Genomic DNA, 22,099 nt, shown 5'->3' with positions numbered 1-22,099 from the left:
ACTTATCTTAGGGTATAGGGTGCTACATTTTCTGTATCCTTGAATGTATGGCAATGTCTTTCTTTTGCCCTCAAATATAAACAACCCTTTAACTCCTAGTCCTTTTCACTTAAACATCTGAAACGCTGCTATGCTATTCTTTACCTTCATGATAGAGAGGAGCAGTACAATGCTGTTTTGACTCTCTTCCTTTTGTATGTAACCTGTGATCCCTTTGAAGAATCTTGTAAAAATTTCTCTTTAACCTTGCAGTTAGAAATTTTACCAGGAAATCTCAAATTGTGTATCACTACTGCCCTGTGAGCCCATTCTATTTGAAAAGAAGACTTTCTTCACCTCACAGACACCTCCTTCTAGGAGTTAGTGAATTCTGCTTCTGTTTCCACGTGCTCCTTCTTCTGGAGCACTCATCATTCAGACAGAAGCAGATGTCTTGAATCTTCTCCACGTTTCCTATCTTTTCACTTGTGGTTCCCGCTTCCTCATATTTTGATCTGTCATACACTAGTTCCCCCTTTTCTTTCTCAGATCCAATTCAGTTTTGAGTAGTATACATTACTTTTTCACTTCCTTTCTTATTTAGAGCTGTTGTTGCAATTTTGTTTTTATTTCCCAAAACTTTTCTCCCTTTGAGTTGCTGGTGTGGGCTCCCTGTACCGGCCAGGCTAGAAACCTTGGCAGAGACAGACAACATAGGATATCCCCCTTTGGTGCTCGATGGGCAGCCAATGGGACCCTTATACTAAGGCATGAGGCAGAGGCCTTCCAGTTTGGCTCTCTCAGGGCCACAGAAAAACAGGGGGGCCAGCTCAGCCTACTTTCTGGCAGACCGTACCTGAGAGATCAGTACACCCCTCTGCCTCCTAGGGTCAGATGCAGCACAAGTGCAGCATGCACATCCTCTCTATAAGCTGAGGGGTTCTTTGAACTCAACCGTTCATTGAGTCATCAGTTCTCTCTGGAGCCCTCATCCCCTATTCTTGTTGTAAGCAAAGGCTCCCAGCACTCATACCCTTTTCTTGAAACCCCCAAATCCTCAGGGTCATCTACCTTACTGAGTCATCCCCAGCAGAGTCAGGAGGGATCAGGGATATTGAATGTCAATGTGAGTTGCCATCTTCCTAGAATCTTCATTTGTTCAGAAATCCATGAAAATGTTTATAGAAATGGAAGGGAGCGAGGAGAAAGAAGGAAGTTGAAGATATGTAGAGAGAAAGGTAATTGCTAGAGAAAGGTCTCAGAAAGATAGAAGGGGAGAATGAAGAGTATATGGGAAAGGATACAACTTGAGCAGGATAAGGAACACATGATCAGCTAACATGGAAGAGAATAAAGCATTACTGGTTGTGATTGAAGTAATGTTTGTAGGGCAAGAGTTCTCAAAGGGCAGCCCATGGACCAGAACATTAGCATCACTAAGAACTTATCAGAAAATCATATTCTTGGGCCCCACCCAGACCTAATGAATTAGAAATGCAAGGGTAGGGCCCATCAATCTATGTTTTCGCAAGTCCACTAGCAGATTTCTACACACAGTCATGTTTGAGAACCACTGCTGTAGGGTGTGAAAAATTAGACAAATCTGAAGATGTTTACAATGATAACTCCCTTTTGTCCTATGATAATGGGGATGAAACGACTTATATTCAAGGAGTGAGTAGTTCAATATGGGACTTGGGGGCCATGACAAAATTTTGGAATACTCACTGAGCAAAATGGAAGAAAAATGGGAAAAAAGCCAGGATCACGTTGATGAATTTGCAAAGACACTAGTGGGTCATCATATGAAATGATATTTTTTATTTCCTAGCACTGATAGCATGAGCAAAGCCTCCAAGAGAAAAAAGTAAGGGGCATATCCAGAATACATTTGATTATTTACATTTTCATTTATGAAGAGGAAATTTGCTTTATAAACATCTATCAAAATAAAGAATTTTGGCATTCGTAATTTTTTGAAGTACATTCACCGCTACTAATTCTGTTATTGAAAGAACCTCAAAATATCTGGAAGCATCATTGTTCCTATTTTATACAGAGAAAATGAAGACTGGTCAGTTTAAAGAATTTATCCTGGCTCAACAGGAAACCAGTGGTATGATTATGATGAGCTACCTAGGTCTCCTGACCCATTGCTCCTTTTCACTTCTTTCCAGAACTGAACCAACTCCCTACTTCTCAATGCTCTCATAGACCCAGAACTGAGAAGCCTGAGAATAAAACCAGCACATCCACTGTTGTGTCCTGGTAGATGTTAGTGGAGTTTGGTTCTAAATGAGCGTCATACTCCAAAAGAAGTATCAGATCTGTGGAAGATAAAGTAAAGACTTGGCCCAGCTTCAGCCCTTTTATTTTGGGACTTAAGTTTTTCAGTGTAGCCTACAAGGCATGAGACTTGCCAAAAAGGTTACTAAATTAAGGTAGGTTCATCCAAAGAGAAGCAACGGTGAGGGCAATGCAAGGTCTCCAGGCAGGTAGATGGTATAAAACAAGCAGCAATAGGAGCAAGCAGTTAAGTGAAATGGCTATAAATAGAGCCCACAAAAGTATTACAAAATCTAAACCCAGTCCTGAAGTTATGGCTTAGAGAAACGTGTGCACAGCTGATAAATAGGCTCTCCTGGCACAGTGCCGTCTGAGGGTATCTGGTTCCAGGAAGCCCTGCCATCCATAAAACGTGGCAGGGGGCAATGGAGAGGCTAGAAGAAAGGGCTTTAGGAACCATGCTCACCAGGATTATAGGGGGAGAGAATTACTGTCCACCTCATGGGGTTGTTGGGGGGCATTTAATGAGCTATGCACATTAGGGGTTAGAACGGGGTCCACACATCAGAAACACTCTGTCAATGTCACCTGTTTTTAATGAGCATTAACTTACTGGCCAATACATGAGTCTCCACCTGCCTCCTCTCCAAGAAAGCATAGCATTCTATCTCTGCATAAGAAGCTTTATAGGGCAGCATCCTTCCTCTTCCACATTTTTCACAGCCATGGTCTCTGACCTATGTCTGACAGTCCCATCTTAACATTACTTTTTGTTTTCAGCTTTTTACACATTCTACAAAAAAAGAGATAGAGGATCCAAAAAGAACAGGGCAGGAGAGAGGGTTGTTTTTCAATCTATCAGTAAGAAACCAGAGACTTGCAAATTGGTCTCCTTGGACCCATTAATCATGCCAGCTTCAGCATTTGATTTTTATTCTGAACAATTCATGGTCCAATTAGAGGTTTATGCATTTATATTGAGAAATACATGATGTCATTTAGAGCCACTCTGGCACGGGAAGGCCAGGCGGCCTCTCACCTTTGTATTCTGCCAGGCACACACACTCATAGCCATTAACGAGGTCCCTGCAGGTGGCTGCGTTCAGGCAGGGAGCAGAGAGGCACTCGTTATATTCCTCCTCACAGTAGAGGCCATGGTAACCTGAGGGACAGAGAGAAAAGCCTGCTGTCAAATGCATCCCATTCACAACCCACCCTGGACCAGCCTGCAAGGAAGGCAGTTGGGGGTATTCATTGGAAAGTATGGCACAAACAGATGGGATTTCAGGAGTAAGATCTCTTGGGGTAAAGTTGAAAGGTGGATTTGGGGGAAGGCTATGAAGAAAGAGCCTGTTCTTACCACACTTTTTCATGATACCAAATATAAAAGAAGTGATTCCATTTATCCACTGACATTCTCATCATAGTGTGTTTAATGGTGCTGGTGTTAGGGAGATCCAGTCACTGAGTGTGTCTGCTGCGGCCATCAGAGATAGGGAGTAAGCAGGAATTACGGGAGGGGAGGAGCAAACAGCTCTCTTCAGGATTGAGAATCTGGCTGGGTGCGATGGCTCATGCCTGTTATCCCCGCACTTTGGGAGGCCGAGGCGGGTAGATCACTTGAGGTCAGGAGTTCGAGACCAGCCTGGCCAACATGGTGAAACTCTGTCTCTATTAAAAATACAAAATATTAGTCGGGTATGGTGGCAGGCACTTGTAATCCCAGATATTCAGGAGGCTGAGGCAAGAGAATTGCTTGAACCCAAGAGGCAGAGGTTGCATTGAGCCAAGATTGCACCACTACACTCCAGCCTAGGCAACAAGAGCAAAACTCCATCTCAAAAAGGAAAAAAGGAAAGAAAACAAAAAGTGTGAGAACCACACTAGGAAAATATGTCTGTATTTCCTCTTCTTTTCAAGTCAGAAAAGAAAAAATTAGCTCAAAATGCTTTACTGAAATTCTTGATGAAATGTGCAGGTTTTCTGGTTGTTATTGCTTGTTTAAAGATATGATCACATCAACTATAATATTTTAAATTCTACCTAAATGTTTAAATCACTAAAGAAACAATAATGTGAGTGAAGAAAAAATAAACCCACAATTTCTTGATAAAGATGGATTTTACCCTCCTAGTTGCAAAACAAGTGTTTATTCTAAAGGACAAGAAGACAATATTCTTTGAGATTCACTCATGAGGGTTATGCTGTTTTCAACTTTTGAAGGCATGTGTTACTGCCAAGTTGCAGTGAAACCAGACCATTTTTGTTAGGCCCTGTCCAAACAATGAAAAACATGTGAGTGCTTTCAAAAGTCACACTGCCTATGTTCGTTCTGAATTCAGATAAGCAGAAAAAATAAGCCCTTACCCAAGTAGGAATTAGAACTACTAGCTTTTCCCAGCCTTTCCAACACACAGCCAAATCTCAAACTCAGAAAGTCCCATGAGAACATGCTAATACGTTGAACAGTTTTGTTTCTTGTGCCTATCATAAAAGTAGGTTAAGCTCATATTTGCATTATTAACAGAGCACTTTTCAAATACGTTGCCATTTCAGTTGTTTTTGAACAGCTTTCCAAATTTAGGTTGTAATAATGGCCCCTTTGAGGAGCCCTTGACCTACCTAAGACAAATATACTATGGTTTTTCAATTCTTCTGAAAACTAGTACGTTACTCTACTTTTTATAATTTTAAGGAAATATTTCTATTAACCTTCATTAGATTATCTCCATTATGTAGATAGGAGGTACTTAGCTAGCAGGAATTTTGTCCCCCAGAGGACATTTGAAAATGTCACAACTGGAAGTAGGGGGAAGGGGTCGCTGTTGGCATCTAGTTGGTAGAGTGAATAGTGCTGCTAAGCATCCTACAGGGCGCAGGGCAGCCTCCCACAGCAAGACTATCCAGAAAAAATATCAGTACAGTCAGGTTGAGAAACCCTGTTCTAGACCAGGGGTCAGCAGACTATGGCCCACAGGTCAAATCTATCCCAGGCTGTTTTTGCAAATAAAGTTTTATTGGCACACAGCTATATCCATGCATTTACATATCATCTATGGCTGTTTTCACACTACAACAGGGGACTGAGTGGTTGCAACAGAGGCCATATGGCCTACAAAGCCTAAACATTTACTATCTGGCCCTTTACAGAACAAGTTTGCTGATTCCTGATTTAGATTCAATGGAAGATCTTTCTTTCAACAAGTTTTGAATATTAACCCCTTATCAAATGTATCATTTGCCAATATTTTCTTCCATTCCATAGGTTGCCTTTTCATCTGTTGATTGTTTCCTTCATTCTGCAGAAGCTTTTTTTGTTTTTTCTTTTTGTTTTTTTTGAGACGGAGTTTGGCTCTTGTTGCCCAGGCTGGAGTGCAATGGCATGATCTCGGCTCACCACAACCTCCGCCTCCTGGGTTCAAGCAATTCTCCTGCCTCAGCCTGCTGCTTAGCTGGGATTACAAGCATCCGCCATCACGCCCGGCTAATTTTTGTATTTTTAGTAGAGATGGGGTTTCACCATGTTGCCTAGGCTTGTCTCGAACCCCTGACCTCAGGTGATCCACCAGCCTTGGCCAACGTGCTGGGATTACAGGCATGAGCCACCATGCCTGGCTATCCAGAAGCTTTTAAGTTTGAAGTACCGTTTGTGTATTTGTGCTTTAGTTGCCTATACCTCAGATGTCATGTCCAGGAAGTCATTCCTAAGGCCAATGTTATAAACTTTTTCCTCTATATTTTCTGCTAGAAGTTTTATGCTTTCAGGTCTTACATTTAAGATTTTTAGTTCATTTTGAGTTGGTAGTCATGTATGGTACAAAATAATACAAATTGCCAGCAGGTATATGAAAATAACCTCACTAATCAATATCACTAATAATCAGGGAAATGCAAATTGAAATCATAACAAGATATCACTTCACACTTGTTGGGACGGCCATGACAAAAAACAAAACAAACAAAAACAGAAAATAACAAGTGTCGGGGCAGATTTGAAGAAATGGGAACCCCTGTGCACGTTGGTAGGAAGGTAAAATGGTACAGCTGCCGTGGAAAACAATGTAGAGGTTCCTCACAAAATAAAAAACGGAACCACCACATGATCCAGCAGTTCCATTGCTGGGTACTCATCCAACATAATCAAACAGGATCTCGAGGAGATGTTAGCACTCTCATGTTTAACGTAGCATTATCCGCAATAGTCAAGAAGTAGGAGCAGCTTGATGTCTATTGACAGAAGAATGGACAGGTCAAGCAAAGGTGGTACAGAATACGGTGGAGCATTACTCAGAATTAAAAAGGAAGAAAATCTTGTCACATGCTACAGTATGGATGAACCTTCAGGACATTATGCTACATGAAATAAGCCAGTTGGCTGGACGTGGTGGCTCACGCCTGTAATCTCAGCACTTTGGGAGACCGAGGCAGGTGGATCACAAGGTCAGGAGATCGAGATCAACTGACCAACATGATGAAACCCATCTCTACTAAAACTATAAAAAAAATTAGCCGGGCATGGTGGTGCGCAACTGTAGTTCCAGTTACTTGGAAGGCTGAAGCAGGAGAATCGCTTGAACGCAGGAGGCGGAGGCTGCAGTGAACCTAGATTGCGCCACAGCACTCCAGCCAGGGCGACAGAGTGAGACTCCGACTCAAAAAGAAAGAAATAAGCCAGTTACACAAGGACAAATACTGTATGGTTCCACTTCTATTATGTATTTTTAAAAGAGTCAAATTCACAGAAGCAGAAAGTAGAATGATGATGGTTGCCAGGGTCTGTGGAAGGGGAAAAATGAAGAGCTACTGTTCAATTATTCAAGATATTATGTGAGATGAATGAGTTCTATATATCTGCTATAAAACAGTATGTGTACAGTAAATAATACTATAATATATACTTAAACATTTAAGAAGGTACATTAAATGCTGTGTTTTTACCACTACATATATATGTATTATTAAAATATATTTTAACCACTATTATATACATACATATATTTTACCACTATCTATCTATCTGTCTATCAATGTTACCTACTATACATGTAGCGGGTAAAAAAATACACAACATGAAATATATAGAGAGTGGTAAAAAAACATACAACATGAAATACATATATATGTAGGGTGAGGAAGAGAGAGGTAAAAATATATACATATATATCCATGTATATGTAAAGAGTTAAGTGTCTTTTGCTTCTCCTAATACAAGAACCTTTTTGAGGTCATTGTGGAGCGCGATCACCAGCAGCACCTTTTCAATTGCATTTGCTCTCCTAGAAGATCTTTTAACAATCAGCATGGAAGGGTAATATATAACCATAACCCTGCATGCATCTTTGACCTCTGAATTGAGGTGGTACTTAAATAGACAAAAATCAAAAAAGTGAGTTTTGCAAAATCATCTATAATTGTTTCCATTTTTGAAAACAGTATCATTATCTTTTTATACTGGCAATATGAAAAGCAAATGAGGAAGTTATTTTACAGAGATAATTAAGCTGGTCATGTTTTTCTTCCTTGGGGGGAAGAAAGATAAAGGTTTCATATTCTAAAACTGTTTCTTCAGAGACGGTAACATTTAAATGTCTTCGTGGAAATGTCAAGGCACCCTTTATACTCAGTGCCAAGCAGCCTCAATTGGACTGTTTGAATAAAAAGGCACTCCTTCCAAAAGAGAGGGCTTCTGTGAAAATGAGGCTGTCACCCCCTGCTGATGATTAATTCGGGCAAACAAATTAGCTCAGGGTGGTATGCCAAGGGTCTGAAAAAATATTAGGCTAGTCCAAAGAATTTTTAAAAATAAAATAAAAGATCGAAGTGTAGGATCAGAGTGGTCCCTTCCAAGGCACTGATCTTTATCAGTACTGCTCCCATCTTTGCATGATTTGCTCCCGAGTAATCAGTTCCCACTATTTCTTTCAAATTGACAGGGCACAGCAACCAACCAGATGTGGGGAGTGAGAAAAAGCCGTCAAGATGGCTGTCATGTTTAGCTGAGTAAGTGGATGATGTCATTATCACCAAGAGGTATGACCAAAGGAAAAACAGGCTTAGTGGGGGGAAAACAGGCTTAGAGGAAGAAAATTGGTTTAACTTTGGACATGTTTAGATTGAGTGCACTTGGGCAGGTCCAGGTGGCAGTTGGAAATATGTGTGCAAATGGCTCAGAAAGAGTACTTTAGGAAGTAGATGTCTAGAAGTGGTTCTGAAGTTTTCATCAAAGAAGAAAATGAAAGGGAAAAAAGAAAGGAATGAAGTCAGACCAGAAGGGCAGGTGAAGAACAAGGAGCCAGATCAGGTCACCAGATAGGGATTGGGCAAGGAAGAAAAGAAAAGCCCAAGGCATGCAGTGTCATGGAATCCAAAGGATGCAAGGAAGTCAACGAAGGCGGGTTAGCAGTGTCAGAGGCTCTCACGGGCGAGAATGACCACTGGACTAGAAAATAAGGAGGTCACTGGATACCCTCAAAACCATGGCTCTTAATGGAGGCTGTGCTAGCCCTTAGAGGGTGTTTCAGGCAATTAGGGGTGGGAGTGGTCCTTATCACAATGATTGGCAGGTTCTACTAGAATTTAGGGGGGGTGAGAGGGGCAAAGATATTAAACATCTTGCCACGCCCTGAATATTCCTGCATAGCAAGGAATGCCTCCTCATTCTTCACAACTTTGGACTGTCCCACTGAATCTTCATGTAGGTGAAAACTCTGTTGATAACTTTCCCAGACTAAAACCTAACTCTTTATATGCACCATTTTAAGATATACTGAGTTTTAAGCCTGGCACAGTGGCTCACACCTATAATCCCAGCATTTTTGGAGGCCGAGGTGGGTGGATCACTTGAGGTCAGGAGTTCAAGATGAACCTGACCAACATGGTGAAATTCCGTCTCTACTAAAAATACAAAAAGTATCTGGGTGTGGTGGTGGGTGCCTATAATTTCAGCTTCTTGGGGGCTGTGGCACAAGAGTCACTTGAACCTGGGAGAAGGAGGTTGCAGAGCACCAAGATTGTGACACTGCACTCCAGCCTGGGTGACAGAGCAAGACTCCATCTCAAAATATATATATATATATATATATATATATGTATATATATATATTGAGTTTTCCTAGAATGTACTACTGGATAAATCAAGAGAAGGTTGTACCAAGAGTCATTCATCATTTCATAAAATCACAAGAACAACAGCTCTAGTGGAATTTAAATCTCCAATAAAGAATATCCATCCATAAAACAAAAACATCAACAAAAATCACCTCCTCAGATAGTTTTCTGACAATGCTATGTGAAGTAGCTCTTCCCACTGGCAACTCATCACAACACTCAGCTGATTTCCATCATAGTATTTGTAACTGTCTGAAATCCTATTTTTAACATAGTTCTTTACTAGATTACCATGTCTCTTCCTCCACTACAGTATGAGCTAGAGGATAGAGTCTGCAAATGCAGTGTTCACTGCTGTACCTGTGGTATCTGTTTTGGAAAAGCTACACAAATAAACTTGAATTTATTTGGGTTGAATAAGCACCCAAAATGTTATCAACTGATTCAATACACTTTTAAAATGTTTCTATGGTGCTCAGGGACCTTCTAGGTGCCCTGGGTACTAGGTACAAAGCTAAAGAACAGGGTCTCCACCTGCATGGAGCTTCCAGTGTGGTAGCAAGTTAGTGGCATCTGCCTTGTGTCAGGCCCTCTATGTGTGTTAATTTGTTTAATTCTCATAAAAACCCAAAGCGACGGCCATGACTACTCCCAACTTATAGATGAGGAATTAAGAGTTAGAGGGTAAAGAAATTTGCCCAAGGTCACGTAGTCAATCCTGCGTGTTCTTCCTTCTTTGCCATGTTGCCTCCAAACTCATTGCCCAGTGCCTTAGTTTATTAGGGCTCCTGTGAAGATACTATAGCACTGGTTGAATTAAACAAAAACGTATTTTCCCAGAGTTTTGGAGGCTAGAAGTCCACGGTCAAGGTGGAACAGGTATGGTTTCCCCTGAGGCCTCTCCTCTTGGCTTGCAGATGGCCGCCTTCTCCATGAGTCCTCACATGTCCTCTTCTCTGTGTGTATCCTGGTATCCTTCTCCTTCTCATAGGGACACCAGTGCTATTGTATTACAGCCCCACCCTTATAATCTCATTGAACTTTAATTACCTCTCTAAAGGCCCTATCTCCAAATATATTGGAAGTTACAACTTCAACATATGAATGGGGGGTGGCGGGGACATAATTTAGTCCTTAACACCTAGAATCTGAGTTTCTCAGTGACGAGACTATTGGTACTTTGGACCAGATCGTGACTGCCGGGAGCTTCCCCGTGCACTGTAGAATGTTGAGCAACATCCCTGACCTCTACATACTAGATTCCAACAGTGCTGGACTCTCTCCAGCACTGCCGTCCCACAGAAGAAAACAGGCCCTGGGTGTATCTGGCGCTGGCTCATACCAAGTGAATGGGATAGACAGGAGTAAGAAAGGAGACCCTGCCTGGTGATTTCTGAGCTAATGAGAACCCCGTCGAATGCTGTGCCCTTGGATGGGGACTCCTCTCTGTGCCCCTTATCAAGCCTCAAGCCACATGGTAGAGCTGGTTTCTAGCTAGCCTTCTTCCTTCTTTTCAGATGAACAGACCACAGCACTACAGGCTTGAGCAGCTCAGCAAAGGCACAGTGGAGCTCAGATTCCACCCCACAGAGCCTGACCTGCTCCAGAACAGGACACTTTGCTGCATAAAGGACTTAAGAGGCACTCAGTTCCTACTCTCGCCAGTAAAAGGCAAGGCCTTCCATGGCCTTTCACCATCTTCCCTCTCAACACTGTCTCAAGACATCATTTAAACATCCATCTGGGACTCACTGGCTCTGGCTCCACACTGTGTTTGCTCACAGGAGCACTTTCCCTCCCCTCGCCCATCCCTCATCACGCTCAAAAATATCCAAAACTCTAAGATTCTAGTTGTAGCCAGATGGCTTTCACACTTCATGCAACAGATTCCCAGCAACTCATCCATCAGTTATCACCTCTGGAGGGCGATTTGTGCTTCCTGCTGCCTCAGACCAAGAGGACCTTCGAAGACCAGGAGCTGCAATCAGGACAACACGGGGGAGGCCATGCTGCTCGCTCCCCTGGTGCGTGCAGACTGAATTCAAGGCAAGAGTGAATGTAAGGTGTTTGGGGATTTTATTTGTTTTTACTTGATAATCAGGCTGGAGTGAGTGTGGGGGTGTGGAGAGTGGTTTCTTTAAGGATGTGTCGCAACTCAAAGGATGTTTTCCTCTCTTTTCAGCATGAGTGGATAAAATGTGAAAACACATGACTTTCTGATTCAAGTCTAGGCCAGTTCCTGGAAGACCAAATATTCCACCTCTCCCATAGTAGTTAAAGACATGGGGCACAGAGAAAAAAATATCCTATTATGCTCATATGATTGTGAGCTTTCAAATTCTGGCTAAACTCACTGGTGGTCATAAAGCCCTTCCGTGCTCTGGAATGTGGGACGATAGCATTCATTTTGCCATGCAGAGCTTTATTTCAAGGGAAACTGTGTGTGTGCGCGTGCGCGCAGGTGCCTATCTCCCTCCCTTAGTCCCTCTTGTTGCTGGCAGGTTCCTAATGGAAATTGATTTAAGAACTGAAATAAAAACAGAGGCAAGAATCTGGGCTCACATTAATCCTACTAAGTGTTCAAATGCTCTGTTTAAAGGAAGCTGCTAGTGTTGATAACTGCACAGGTTTTCACTGAGTAATCACACTTCTGTCATACACACATACAACACACACAATAAAGCCAAAAACATGTCTGAACATGGAGGAAGTTGTGTAAGTCAATGCAGAACATTCGTTGGTGTGTGGAGGGCAATAGCTGCTGATGTTGCTTATTTCTTTCATCTCTAATTTCTTATCCTTTTATTGCTCATGTCACCTCAGCCAGAAAAGAAAATAGATGCAAAAAGACCCAAATCTGTCAATATTTCCACTTGCTGTGGTTTTTATAAACATTAAATTAAAAGGACTAAAGACAGAGGCTAAGTTTTTTACTGGAAAACCTCCCTATTATTTATGTTACTGAGCCATCTACAAATTTCCACCTCCCTCCCTGGGCTTCCAAAGAGATGGATGATGAAGAGCCAGCTCTAAATCATATCCTCACTGTTCACACCATGAGTTTATATTCTCCCTTACTGGTTCTCTGGCTCTAATAGCCACATGGGGAAGATTGATAATTCTCTGTTTATGTTTGCCTCCTCGATTGATTCATTCTTTAAGTCAACAAATAGTTACTCAATGCCTACTATGTGTCAGGCACTGTGCTAGTCACTGGGGCTATATGGTGAGTTAAAACAGATAAAGGGCCTTTACTGAGGCGCTTATGAGGGGAAAAACATCAATCCATCATTTAAGTCAATGCAAAGTCGTACCTGGGAAGTGTAAGGAATGAGGGGCCTGGTGTTCCAGAAGGAAGGAGATGCAGGAGAGCTGACCTTACCCCAGGGAGGCTGCCAGGAGGAGGGGAGAGTGAGCTGAAAGGGAGGGGCGTACAGAAGAATGATGAGAAAATTCAAGGCAGGAAAAGCTGTGTGTGCAAAAGACCCATGGTAGGAGGAGCATGGTTGTGACTTGTTCTGGACATGGGTCAGAGCCCACTGTAGAGCAAAGGGCAGAGAAGAAGCAAGAACAGGCAGGTGTCAGGCCTGGCGGCATCTTTAACGTGGGGTGGTGGGGTGAATACAAAATCAGATTTACATTGCAGAGAGATTGCTCCGCTACCTTTTGGAGAATGGGGATAAGACCTGCAAGAATCAATGTAGAGAAATCAGTGAAGAGGCTGCTGCAATCGTCTCGGGAAATCATGGCTGGGATGAGAATGGTGACAGGGCCACGTGGAATATAAATGTCAAGAGCCATTTAAAAAGTAAATAGAAATACCTGGTCACGAATAGTATGTGAAGGGTGAGAAGGAAGGAGAGGGGGATGGGGAAGCCCAGGTTCCTGGCTTGTTTTATGCAGAGATACTGCAAGGAATGGACATTTATTGAGTCCCCTTCTGTGGGCCAATTTCTCTTCTAGGCACTTGCAAATACGACAGAATCTCAATAGAAGGAAGGGGCTGGGGACGGAAATGGAATGGAAGGGAAGCATGTTCTAGGAGAAGCAGACCTTGATGGAACAAAAAGAACTGACAGCTTCTCCTAGGAAAACAGAAGTGATTTGAAAAAAAAAATCAGTTTATTTTAATGAGTATTTGCTGAAATCTGACTATACTGTCAAGCACTGAACCAGTTCTGAGGAGCTTGATTGTGCTGTAGTTAAGGAAGAAAGGCCTTATGTAAGAAGATACAAAAAGTCGGAGGTGGAGGGAGGGCAGACAAAGAGAAAGCAGGATCAGGAAAGCATAGGAAGAAGAGAAAGGAGAGAGAAAAAGAGACCCAAAGGTATCAAGATGGAGATAGAAAAGAAACAGAGAAAGGGTCATAGAAAGAGAAAAGCCCAAAATAATAAAATAGAAAGAAAAACCGGTCCAGCACGTGATGGAATTACACTGGGCAGACAGCAAGATCCCTGCCAGAAATGTTGCAGGTCCCCTGCTGAGTGATGTCTCCAACTGGTGTAATGACCTTGAGCACTGCCCCTGGAGGGTCACCAAGGTGGCAGGGCGTGTGGGGGTTGGGGGTACAATGTGAGAGTTTGAGAGACAACGGGACACAGCAGGATTCTTGCTTCCCAAGTAAAAAACATATTCTTGCTTCCCTTACTAAAATAAAATGTATTTGACACTATCTTCTTTTTATTAAGCACTTTTTGTAACTCAGTATGGAGAGTATTTCTAGATGGGAGCACCGAACCATCAGGCATACAGCTGCAGCTCAGTGCCAGCGTGTCACATCTTCCATCAAGGCCACTCATGGGCACTTGTGGCAACAAAGGATACTTATAAAAGGAGGGGTTTCTGCTCCTTCCTAGGGAGACATGCACCTGGCATTGCACACGAGGTGGTAACAGAAGGGAAACATCAAGCACAATGCCTGGCATAAGCACCTAGTGATGTGATGTGTGGTCACCTGGCCTGTGGTGCAAACATGATTTAAAAAGACAACCTGGATGCTGTACTTCTGAAATAGGTGCCCAGTGCATACCCAGCAAAGGTCCTATGCACCATAGCCCTGAAGGACGCCATCACCCTGAGCCATTGCTTCACGTGGTCAGCAAAGACCACTAACTAGAGTAGCACAATAGCAGCAGCTCAGCACTGACATGGTGCCTGGCTGATTAGCCCAGATTTCACTAACCAGTAACTCAAAGATCTAAATTTTTCCAATATGAAACAGTCTGTTTACGTCTGGCCTTTTAAAACCGATCCTTTTTCCTTTTCATAGTCCCATCCCCTGAGATTAACCTCGGGGATGGGGCTGGGGCTGGTTTCCTGCTTAGCAGCAAAACTTTCACTCACTGCTCAATATTTGATTCCAAATTCTGCATTTTCTCTTTAACGACAGGCTGTTCTCCTCTCATTTCCTTAGCACACAGGCTGGTGAATAGAGAAGATGCTTGATCAAATTGGGTAAATTGAATTTGCTAGAAAAATGGAATCAGAGGGCTGAATAACCTTTGCATACATAAATACAGAAGAGTTCTTTTCTTTACCAATGTCTGTTTTGCACAAACATGCAGTAAAAGTCTTGGAAAAACATTTTCCAAAAATGACAATTGTTTTGTTAAGGGATTCTTTTATAAATTTAAATATGTATATTCATGTTCTCTTAATTTTCCATAACAGAGATATGTTATTTGTGTGACATAAGGGGGTAATATTATCCATGCTGTGACGGTTAATACTGAGTGTCAATTTCATTGGATTGAAGAATACAAAGTATTGATCCTGTGTATGTCTGTGAGGGTGTTGCCAAAAGAGATTAAAATTTGAGTCAGTGGGCTGGGAAAGGCAGACCCAGCCTTAATCCGGGTGGGCACCATCTAATCGGCTGCCAGCACAACTAGAATATAAGTAAGCAGAAAAATGTGAGAAGAGAGACTCTGGCCTGGCCTCCCAGCCTACATCTTTCTCCCGTGCTGCATACTTCCTGCCCTCAAACATCGGACTCCAAGTTCTTCAGTTTTGGAACTCAGACTGGCTCTCTTTGCTCCTCAGCCTGCAGATGGTCTATTGTAGGACCATGTGATCATGTGACTTAATACTTAGCACACTCCCCTTTATTTATATATATTCCATGAATTCTGTCCCTCTAGAGAACCCTAATAGACGTGCTTTATGGGTATATTATTTGTTGTATCACAACTCTAAATCATGTCACCGATTACAAGGGAAATGATGACCATTCTTTATGTTTAACCCTTGATTGGATGGTAAGGAAAACAAGTAATATTAGAAAAACCCTAACTTTTTAAAAGTTTTTTTGTGGGGGAGATAAGAACATTTCCTACAGTCTATAAAGGGAAAAGACGAGGCTTATTAGAGGAGATTTTCTGAGATGCAGGAAACAGACATCATAATAAACACAGTGCTAGTAAAGAAATTGCTTTTAAAGAATTCCACTTTTTAATAAGTAGAAAGGAAAATCCTTGAGGATGTTAAAAATTCTGTAACTTCTGTAGATGTATTGAGTGTAAATCAGAATTAATTTATATTTTGAAAGGAAACAGTAAAAACCAATTGACCGCTATCCTGAGTTACCTCCTTAAAAGTGGTTAGCTCCCTCAAAAAAAACTGAAGAAAATTTGGGACTATATGGAAGACGACAGCTCAGCTGTGACTGTGCTGATGAAGGGCACGAAGTCAAGGGAACTTGGCAGTAAACACGCTTTAACAGAAACACTCGGGTGTCTAAAGGCCTTTGACCTTAAACTTGTCCGTCTTTTGGGAATTTTTCTAACCATGTTGATCTAAACAGTTCTGAAAGCCTTCTCTTGGAATTGCCTTCAGAACTAGGTTACAAACTAGTCACACTGAGAAAAATCAATCTCTTCACAATGTTTTAGCCATGTCTTATGTCTTTTTTTTTTATGTTGCTTTTGGCCACTAGAGGGTGGATTCTACTCATAATCCAGGCAAGTGAAAAAGGAAAAAAAAAAAAAGTTACTCAGGAGCTTAACAAAAGAGGAGCAATAAAAAGATGCCTTTTACAAAAGGAAATAGATGGCAAAAAGGGATGCAAATGGATCTGCCGGGTTATATTTAAAGAAGAAATCCCATTCCCTTTAATAATAAAATGTAACATTCAAATATTTCTCTACATCTTGCAAATTCACCAATATGTCCTCTAAACATATGGTATCTACAGATTAAATTAACCATTGTAAAGTGGCCTATTTTTCCAACTAACTTTGTATTTAAAATGTTTTTAATGCAAATATTTGTAATACCATGATTAAAGCACCAAATTTAAATATTAAGTATAATGACAAAATAATATTTTAGAATTTTTTGTTAAAGATTATTGTGCTTTGTGTGTTTACATATAAACAATAAGAAAAGCATTTTAATAAAATAATCCCATACCCTCAATTGATTATCTAGCATGTTTATAAACACATAAAAATGGCTGGTTTGTAGTTGAGGTGAGGAAGATGATAAGAAAGTTTAGAAAAGAAAAGGCAGAGGCACACTCTCACATTCTAGAAGTGTTTGATTATGGGATGCACGGGGTGCTGGGGCCAGCAAACGCAACAAATGGGTGGGGGGCAGGAATCAACGATTAAGGCTCTATCATGGCACTTTGAAGAGAAAATAAAACCTAGCTGTTTTTGTACAAGTATGTATATTAACATAGGAATTTTAGATGGTTAAAAAGTACAGAAGAGTTTTAAAATGTTAATTTCCTTTTAGTTTATTTCACAAACAGTGGTTAAATTTGATTTAATTTACCTCTTAGTTATTAACAGACATTGATTTGAGGTGCTTACATTCATCACACTTGGGTCTCAGTGCAGTCCCCAGACCAGCAGCACCAACACCACCTGGGGACTGGTTAGAAACGCCACACTCTCAGGCCACACTCAAGACTCACCGATTCAGGAACTCTCAGGGTGGGGCCCAGAACTCCAGACTTGAGAAGCCCTCTAATGTGATTCTGATGCGCACTCAAGTTTGACAGCCACTAAGCTATAGAATAGCAAAGTATACAATATCTCCCACAATCTCTGACTCTCAAAAAGCAGGGAAATGATAGTGGTTGCCCATGGAAAATGCTACATATGGTGTGGTTATGGTTTTTTTTTTTCTTTTTTTCTTTTTTTTGAGACAGAGTCTTGCTCTGTCGACCAGGCTGGAGAACAATGGTGTGATCTCGGCTCACTGCAACCTCTGCCTCCTGGATTCAAGCAATTCTCCTGCCTCAGCCTCCTGAGTAGCTGGGATTACAGTATATGCCACCACACCCGACTAATTTTTGTACTTTTAGTAGAGATGGGGTTTCATCATGTTGGTCAGACTGATCTTGAACTCCTGACCTCGTGATTCACCCACCTCAGCCTCCCAAAGTGTTGGGAGTACAGGCGTGAGCCACCGTGCCCAGCCAGTTACGTATTTTAACAGCCATGGCATCTCCTAAGTATGTAACTAGTCCAACTGCAAAACATATGGTCAGAACATGTACCAGCTAAAGGCATATAAATAAATCAACAGTGAAACATAGTCACATGATCTACCAGCCATCCACACGTGGACTAAATGAAACTACCCTCCTCTCAAAATTTACATAAGGGAAAAAAGCAACACAAAGGAATCCCAAAGTGACAGCAAATGATGAATTGGAAAAGAAAGGCCAAAATGAGGGATAGTAATAGAAGTGGCACAGGTGTTATAGTTCTTCACTGTATGACTAGGAGTCACACATGCCTAAGTGGAATGAGGATAAACAAGTTCAAATTCCAATTAGTGAGGGCACTTCTCCCCACATCTCTGATCTAGCTTCCTTAACCCGTGGGAAGAATATTTTTGCAGAAAGGAATGTCAGAATATGGAGGACGCTAAAAGTATTTAATGCAGCACCAAAAATAAGATTTTGAGTAACATACAGACCAGTAGGTAATATTAAAAATAATACTATAGTTTTGTAAATATTGAATATGTCGCAAATCAACTATCATATACTAGACATTTGTGAATTAGCTTTTTGCATTCCTAAGAATTATCTTGCCAAAAATTTGCTCTGAAGGTAATTTATATTACTTATCTTTTAAAATATATATTTTGAATAAAACATAAAAGTTTTACCTTAAAATGGAAAGAAAGTAAAAAAGAAAACACTGACAATCTAAGGTAACAATTTTTACAAACCAAAAGTTGGGAAGCGTGATCTGACAAAGTTGTGCTGTTTCCGATTATATATCAGAGGTGGCCTCATAGATACATAGCTTGGTGTCGAAGTATTTGTGTAATGGAAAACAAAACATTGTGATTGGGATTATTCCAGAAAATTCTGGTACATAGAGTCCACAATACAGACCACGATTATTTTTCTGGCTGTATTTTCATTCCCTTATCACTGGGGACATTCACAGGTACAAGGCAAATGCGTCATCCTCTAACCTTTCTTTTAGTCATTGCCATTCCTGAGTAAATATGCTAAATCCTAAATATTGTTAAATACCAACAAAATTTCTCATAATCACTCAAGAACAGTTTTAAAAGCACATGCCTTCCATTCTGCCACTATCCCTAAGGGCTATAAATGTCCAAGGGCTGAAGCTGACAGTCAAGACTTCAGCTAAAGAACTTCATGGGGAAATTTAGCCTTGAGGCAACTGGATTACAAAGAAAATTTCAAAATGTAAATAAATCAGAATCACAAGTCAATTACATGAGTAAATTTTGAATTCTGTTCCAGCTTTCTTTATTAAGAATGCCTAAAACACACATTTGTTCATTTAATTGTTGAAAAGTGGTGAAAAATCAGAAGTGTGCTTTTATTTGGTGACTTAAGATCCTAGGAGAATATATACATTAATAATCTGCAGGGAAAAAATGAAACTTCTTTGAAATAAAGCCAGGAACAAGGCTCAATCTATACAGAATTATGAGGTAAGCACAGAAGTTTTCTCTTAGATATTCCTTATCACTTGAGTAGGGAAGTTCAGGGGGACCTCACCATTTCTTTTCAAGCAACCAAAGACTTAACACTGTTTTTCTTTTAAACTTCCTTTCTCCTCAAATATGCTTACATATAGAGAGATAATTTATACACACACACACACACACACACACACACACATGCATACGCACACAGACACATCACATCCTTCACATATTTAGGTTTAAGGTTATGGTAGATTGAAAAAAAAAAAAAAAAGACAGCCACAAGTTCTGTGCACCTCGTTCCATCAAGAAACAGAGTCTATAAGCTTGACCCTGTAACTTGCTCAGGCCAATGGGATATTAGCAAACAACAGAAGAAGCAGCTTTAAAAACAGCATGGATATGGGACCTTATGTTCTGTTGCTGCTTTCAGAACCCTGCCATCATGAGAAGAAGCCCCAACCGGTCTGCTGGACAAAGAGAGACATGTGGCCCAGTTGTCCCATCACTCCAGCTAACTGCCTGCCACATAAGAGGGGTCATCCAGGACCAAGCAGTCCCCAGCTGGCTTGCCAGTTGACCACAACAGCATGAGTAGCACATGAAGTAGGGAAGAGACATCCCAGCTAAGCCCTGCCCAAATTATCAACCCACAGAATCATAAACAATAAGTGGGTTTTTAAGCCAACAAGTCTTGGAGTGTCTTGTTATACAGCAATAACTAACTAATACAAGGGTTGATTGCCAGGTGCAATGTCTAACTTAAATGAATAAAACCACAGAGATGAACTTTTAGATATCAGAGACCTGGTTAAAAAAAAAAAAGATATTTTTATGGAGTAGTAAAGAGGAGTCTTCTCAAAATAGCACCACCAGGTATTACACGTTCCTTAGTTTAGACCTACTTTTAGTTGGGCTGATCTAATCTAAAAGCAAAACCTACTAATGAATTGGACTTAGGACATTCATTCTGATCGGTGCCATCAGAAAACATCTGTTAGAGTAAAATTTAAACATTATCTTGATAATCATCAACATATCATTAAGACTTCAGTCCAACTGGCTAGGGAGCTCTTTAGGCAACCCGTATAAAGCCAAGTGGAATTTTAATTTTTTAATGATTTCGGGAATATTAAAGTTAGTATTGGAAATAAATGGAATGTTTATTCACAACATAAATTGTTTGGTAAAAGATGTTCATATATATAACAAGTTAACAACATTTGATTGTGATCTTTTTTTAACTTTTATTTTAGGTTCAGGGATACATATGCAGGATTTTTATGTAAGTAAATTACACATCTCAGGGTTATTTTGTCACCCAGGTAATAAGTATAGTGCCCAATAAGTCGTTTTTCTATCCTCACCCTCCTCCTCACTCCACACTCAAGCAGGCCCCAGTGTCTACTGCTCCCTTCTTTGTGTTCGCAAGTACTCAACATTTAGCTCCCACTTCTAAGTGAGAACATACAATATTTGGTTTTCTGTTTCTGTATTAGTTTGCTTAGGATAATGGCCTCTGGCTTCATCCGTGTTACTGCTAAAGACATGATCTCATGCTTTTCCATGACTGCACAGTATTATATTGTGTATATGTATCACTTTTTTTAATCCAGCCTACCGTTGATGGGCATTTAGATTGATTCCATGTCTTTGCTATTGTGAATAGTTCTGTGATGAACGTATGTACTCATGTGTCTTTCAAATACAGGAAATGCAGAGAACACCTATGAAATACCACACAAGAAGGCAAGCCCGAGACACATAGTCATCAGATTCTCTAATGTCAAAATGAAAGAAAAAAAATGCTAAAGGCAGCTAGAGAAACGGGGCAGGTCACCTACAAAGTAAACTCTATCAGGCTAACAGCAGACCTGTCAGCAGAAACCCTACAAGCCAGAAGAGACTGGGGACCTATATTCAACATTCATAAGAAAATAATTTTCAAGCAAGAATTTCATATCCAGCCAAACTAAGCTTCATAAGCAAAGGAGAAATAAGATGCTTTTTGAACAAGCAAATGTTAAGGGAATTTGTTACCACCAGACTTGCTTTATAAGAGATCCTGAAGGAAGTGCTAACTATGGAAAGGAAAGACCATTATCAGGCATTACAAAAACACACTTAAGTACATAAACCAGTGACACTATAAAGCAGTCACACAAGCAAGTCTGCACAATAACCAACTAACAACATGGCAACAGGATCACATCCGCACATATCAATACTAACTTTGAATGTAAATGGGCTATATGTCGCAGTTAAAAGGCACAGAGTGGCAGGTCGGATAAAAAAGCAAAACCCAATGGTAGGCTATCTTTAAGAGACCCATCTCACACACAATGACACCCATAGGCCAAAATAAAGGGATGGAGAAAAATCTACCAAACAGAAAACATAAAAAGGCAGCGGCTGCTATTCAAATGGGATTTTAAAGAGAGCATTGAGGCACTGCATAAAGAAACACGTGAGTGAGATGGAAGTGGACATGCTGTTTTGCAAAATCAATACTTGCTTTGAGTTGACAATGTTCTAGGATTTTAAGAAAAGGTTATGTATCAATCTGCTTCGGGCAAACCTAAGAGCTCTGAATCTTCGTTAAAACCGAAGCTGTTCTATAAAAGCACTCAGTGAATACAGCAACCTTTACAGCGTGCTTTCCAATTGAAAATTAATGGGCATAATAGAAAACCAATGGAAGAAATACAGGGCATTGTCCCCAGGTGGTTGTATAAATCCAAGACAATGAAGAATTTAAATGCACATTGAAGGTCCAAGTCCAGAAAAGAAGTAGGACAT

General features: G+C 40.7%; 1 protein-coding gene across 1 annotated transcript in view; it reads right to left on the bottom strand.

Moving 5' to 3' along the window:
* The window catches only part of DNER (delta/notch like EGF repeat containing), a 362,737-nt gene that overhangs the window by 56,854 nt on the left and 283,784 nt on the right, over positions 1 to 22,099 (bottom strand). Inside the window, exon 9 of the mRNA XM_012434038.3 lies at positions 3,305 to 3,427. Within this exon, the coding sequence (XP_012289461.3) occupies positions 3,305 to 3,427 (123 nt within the window). The remainder of the gene's footprint in view (positions 1 to 3,304; positions 3,428 to 22,099) is intronic.

This window comes from Aotus nancymaae, unplaced genomic scaffold (genome assembly GCF_030222135.1).
Source record: "Aotus nancymaae isolate 86718 unplaced genomic scaffold, 86718_ANA_hifiasm-v0.15.2.pri h1tg000008l, whole genome shotgun sequence".
NCBI classification, from domain to species: domain Eukaryota; kingdom Metazoa; phylum Chordata; class Mammalia; order Primates; family Aotidae; genus Aotus; species Aotus nancymaae.
The sequence above is the reverse complement of the archived record's forward strand: the minus strand, read 5'-3'. Positions and strand labels throughout refer to the sequence as shown.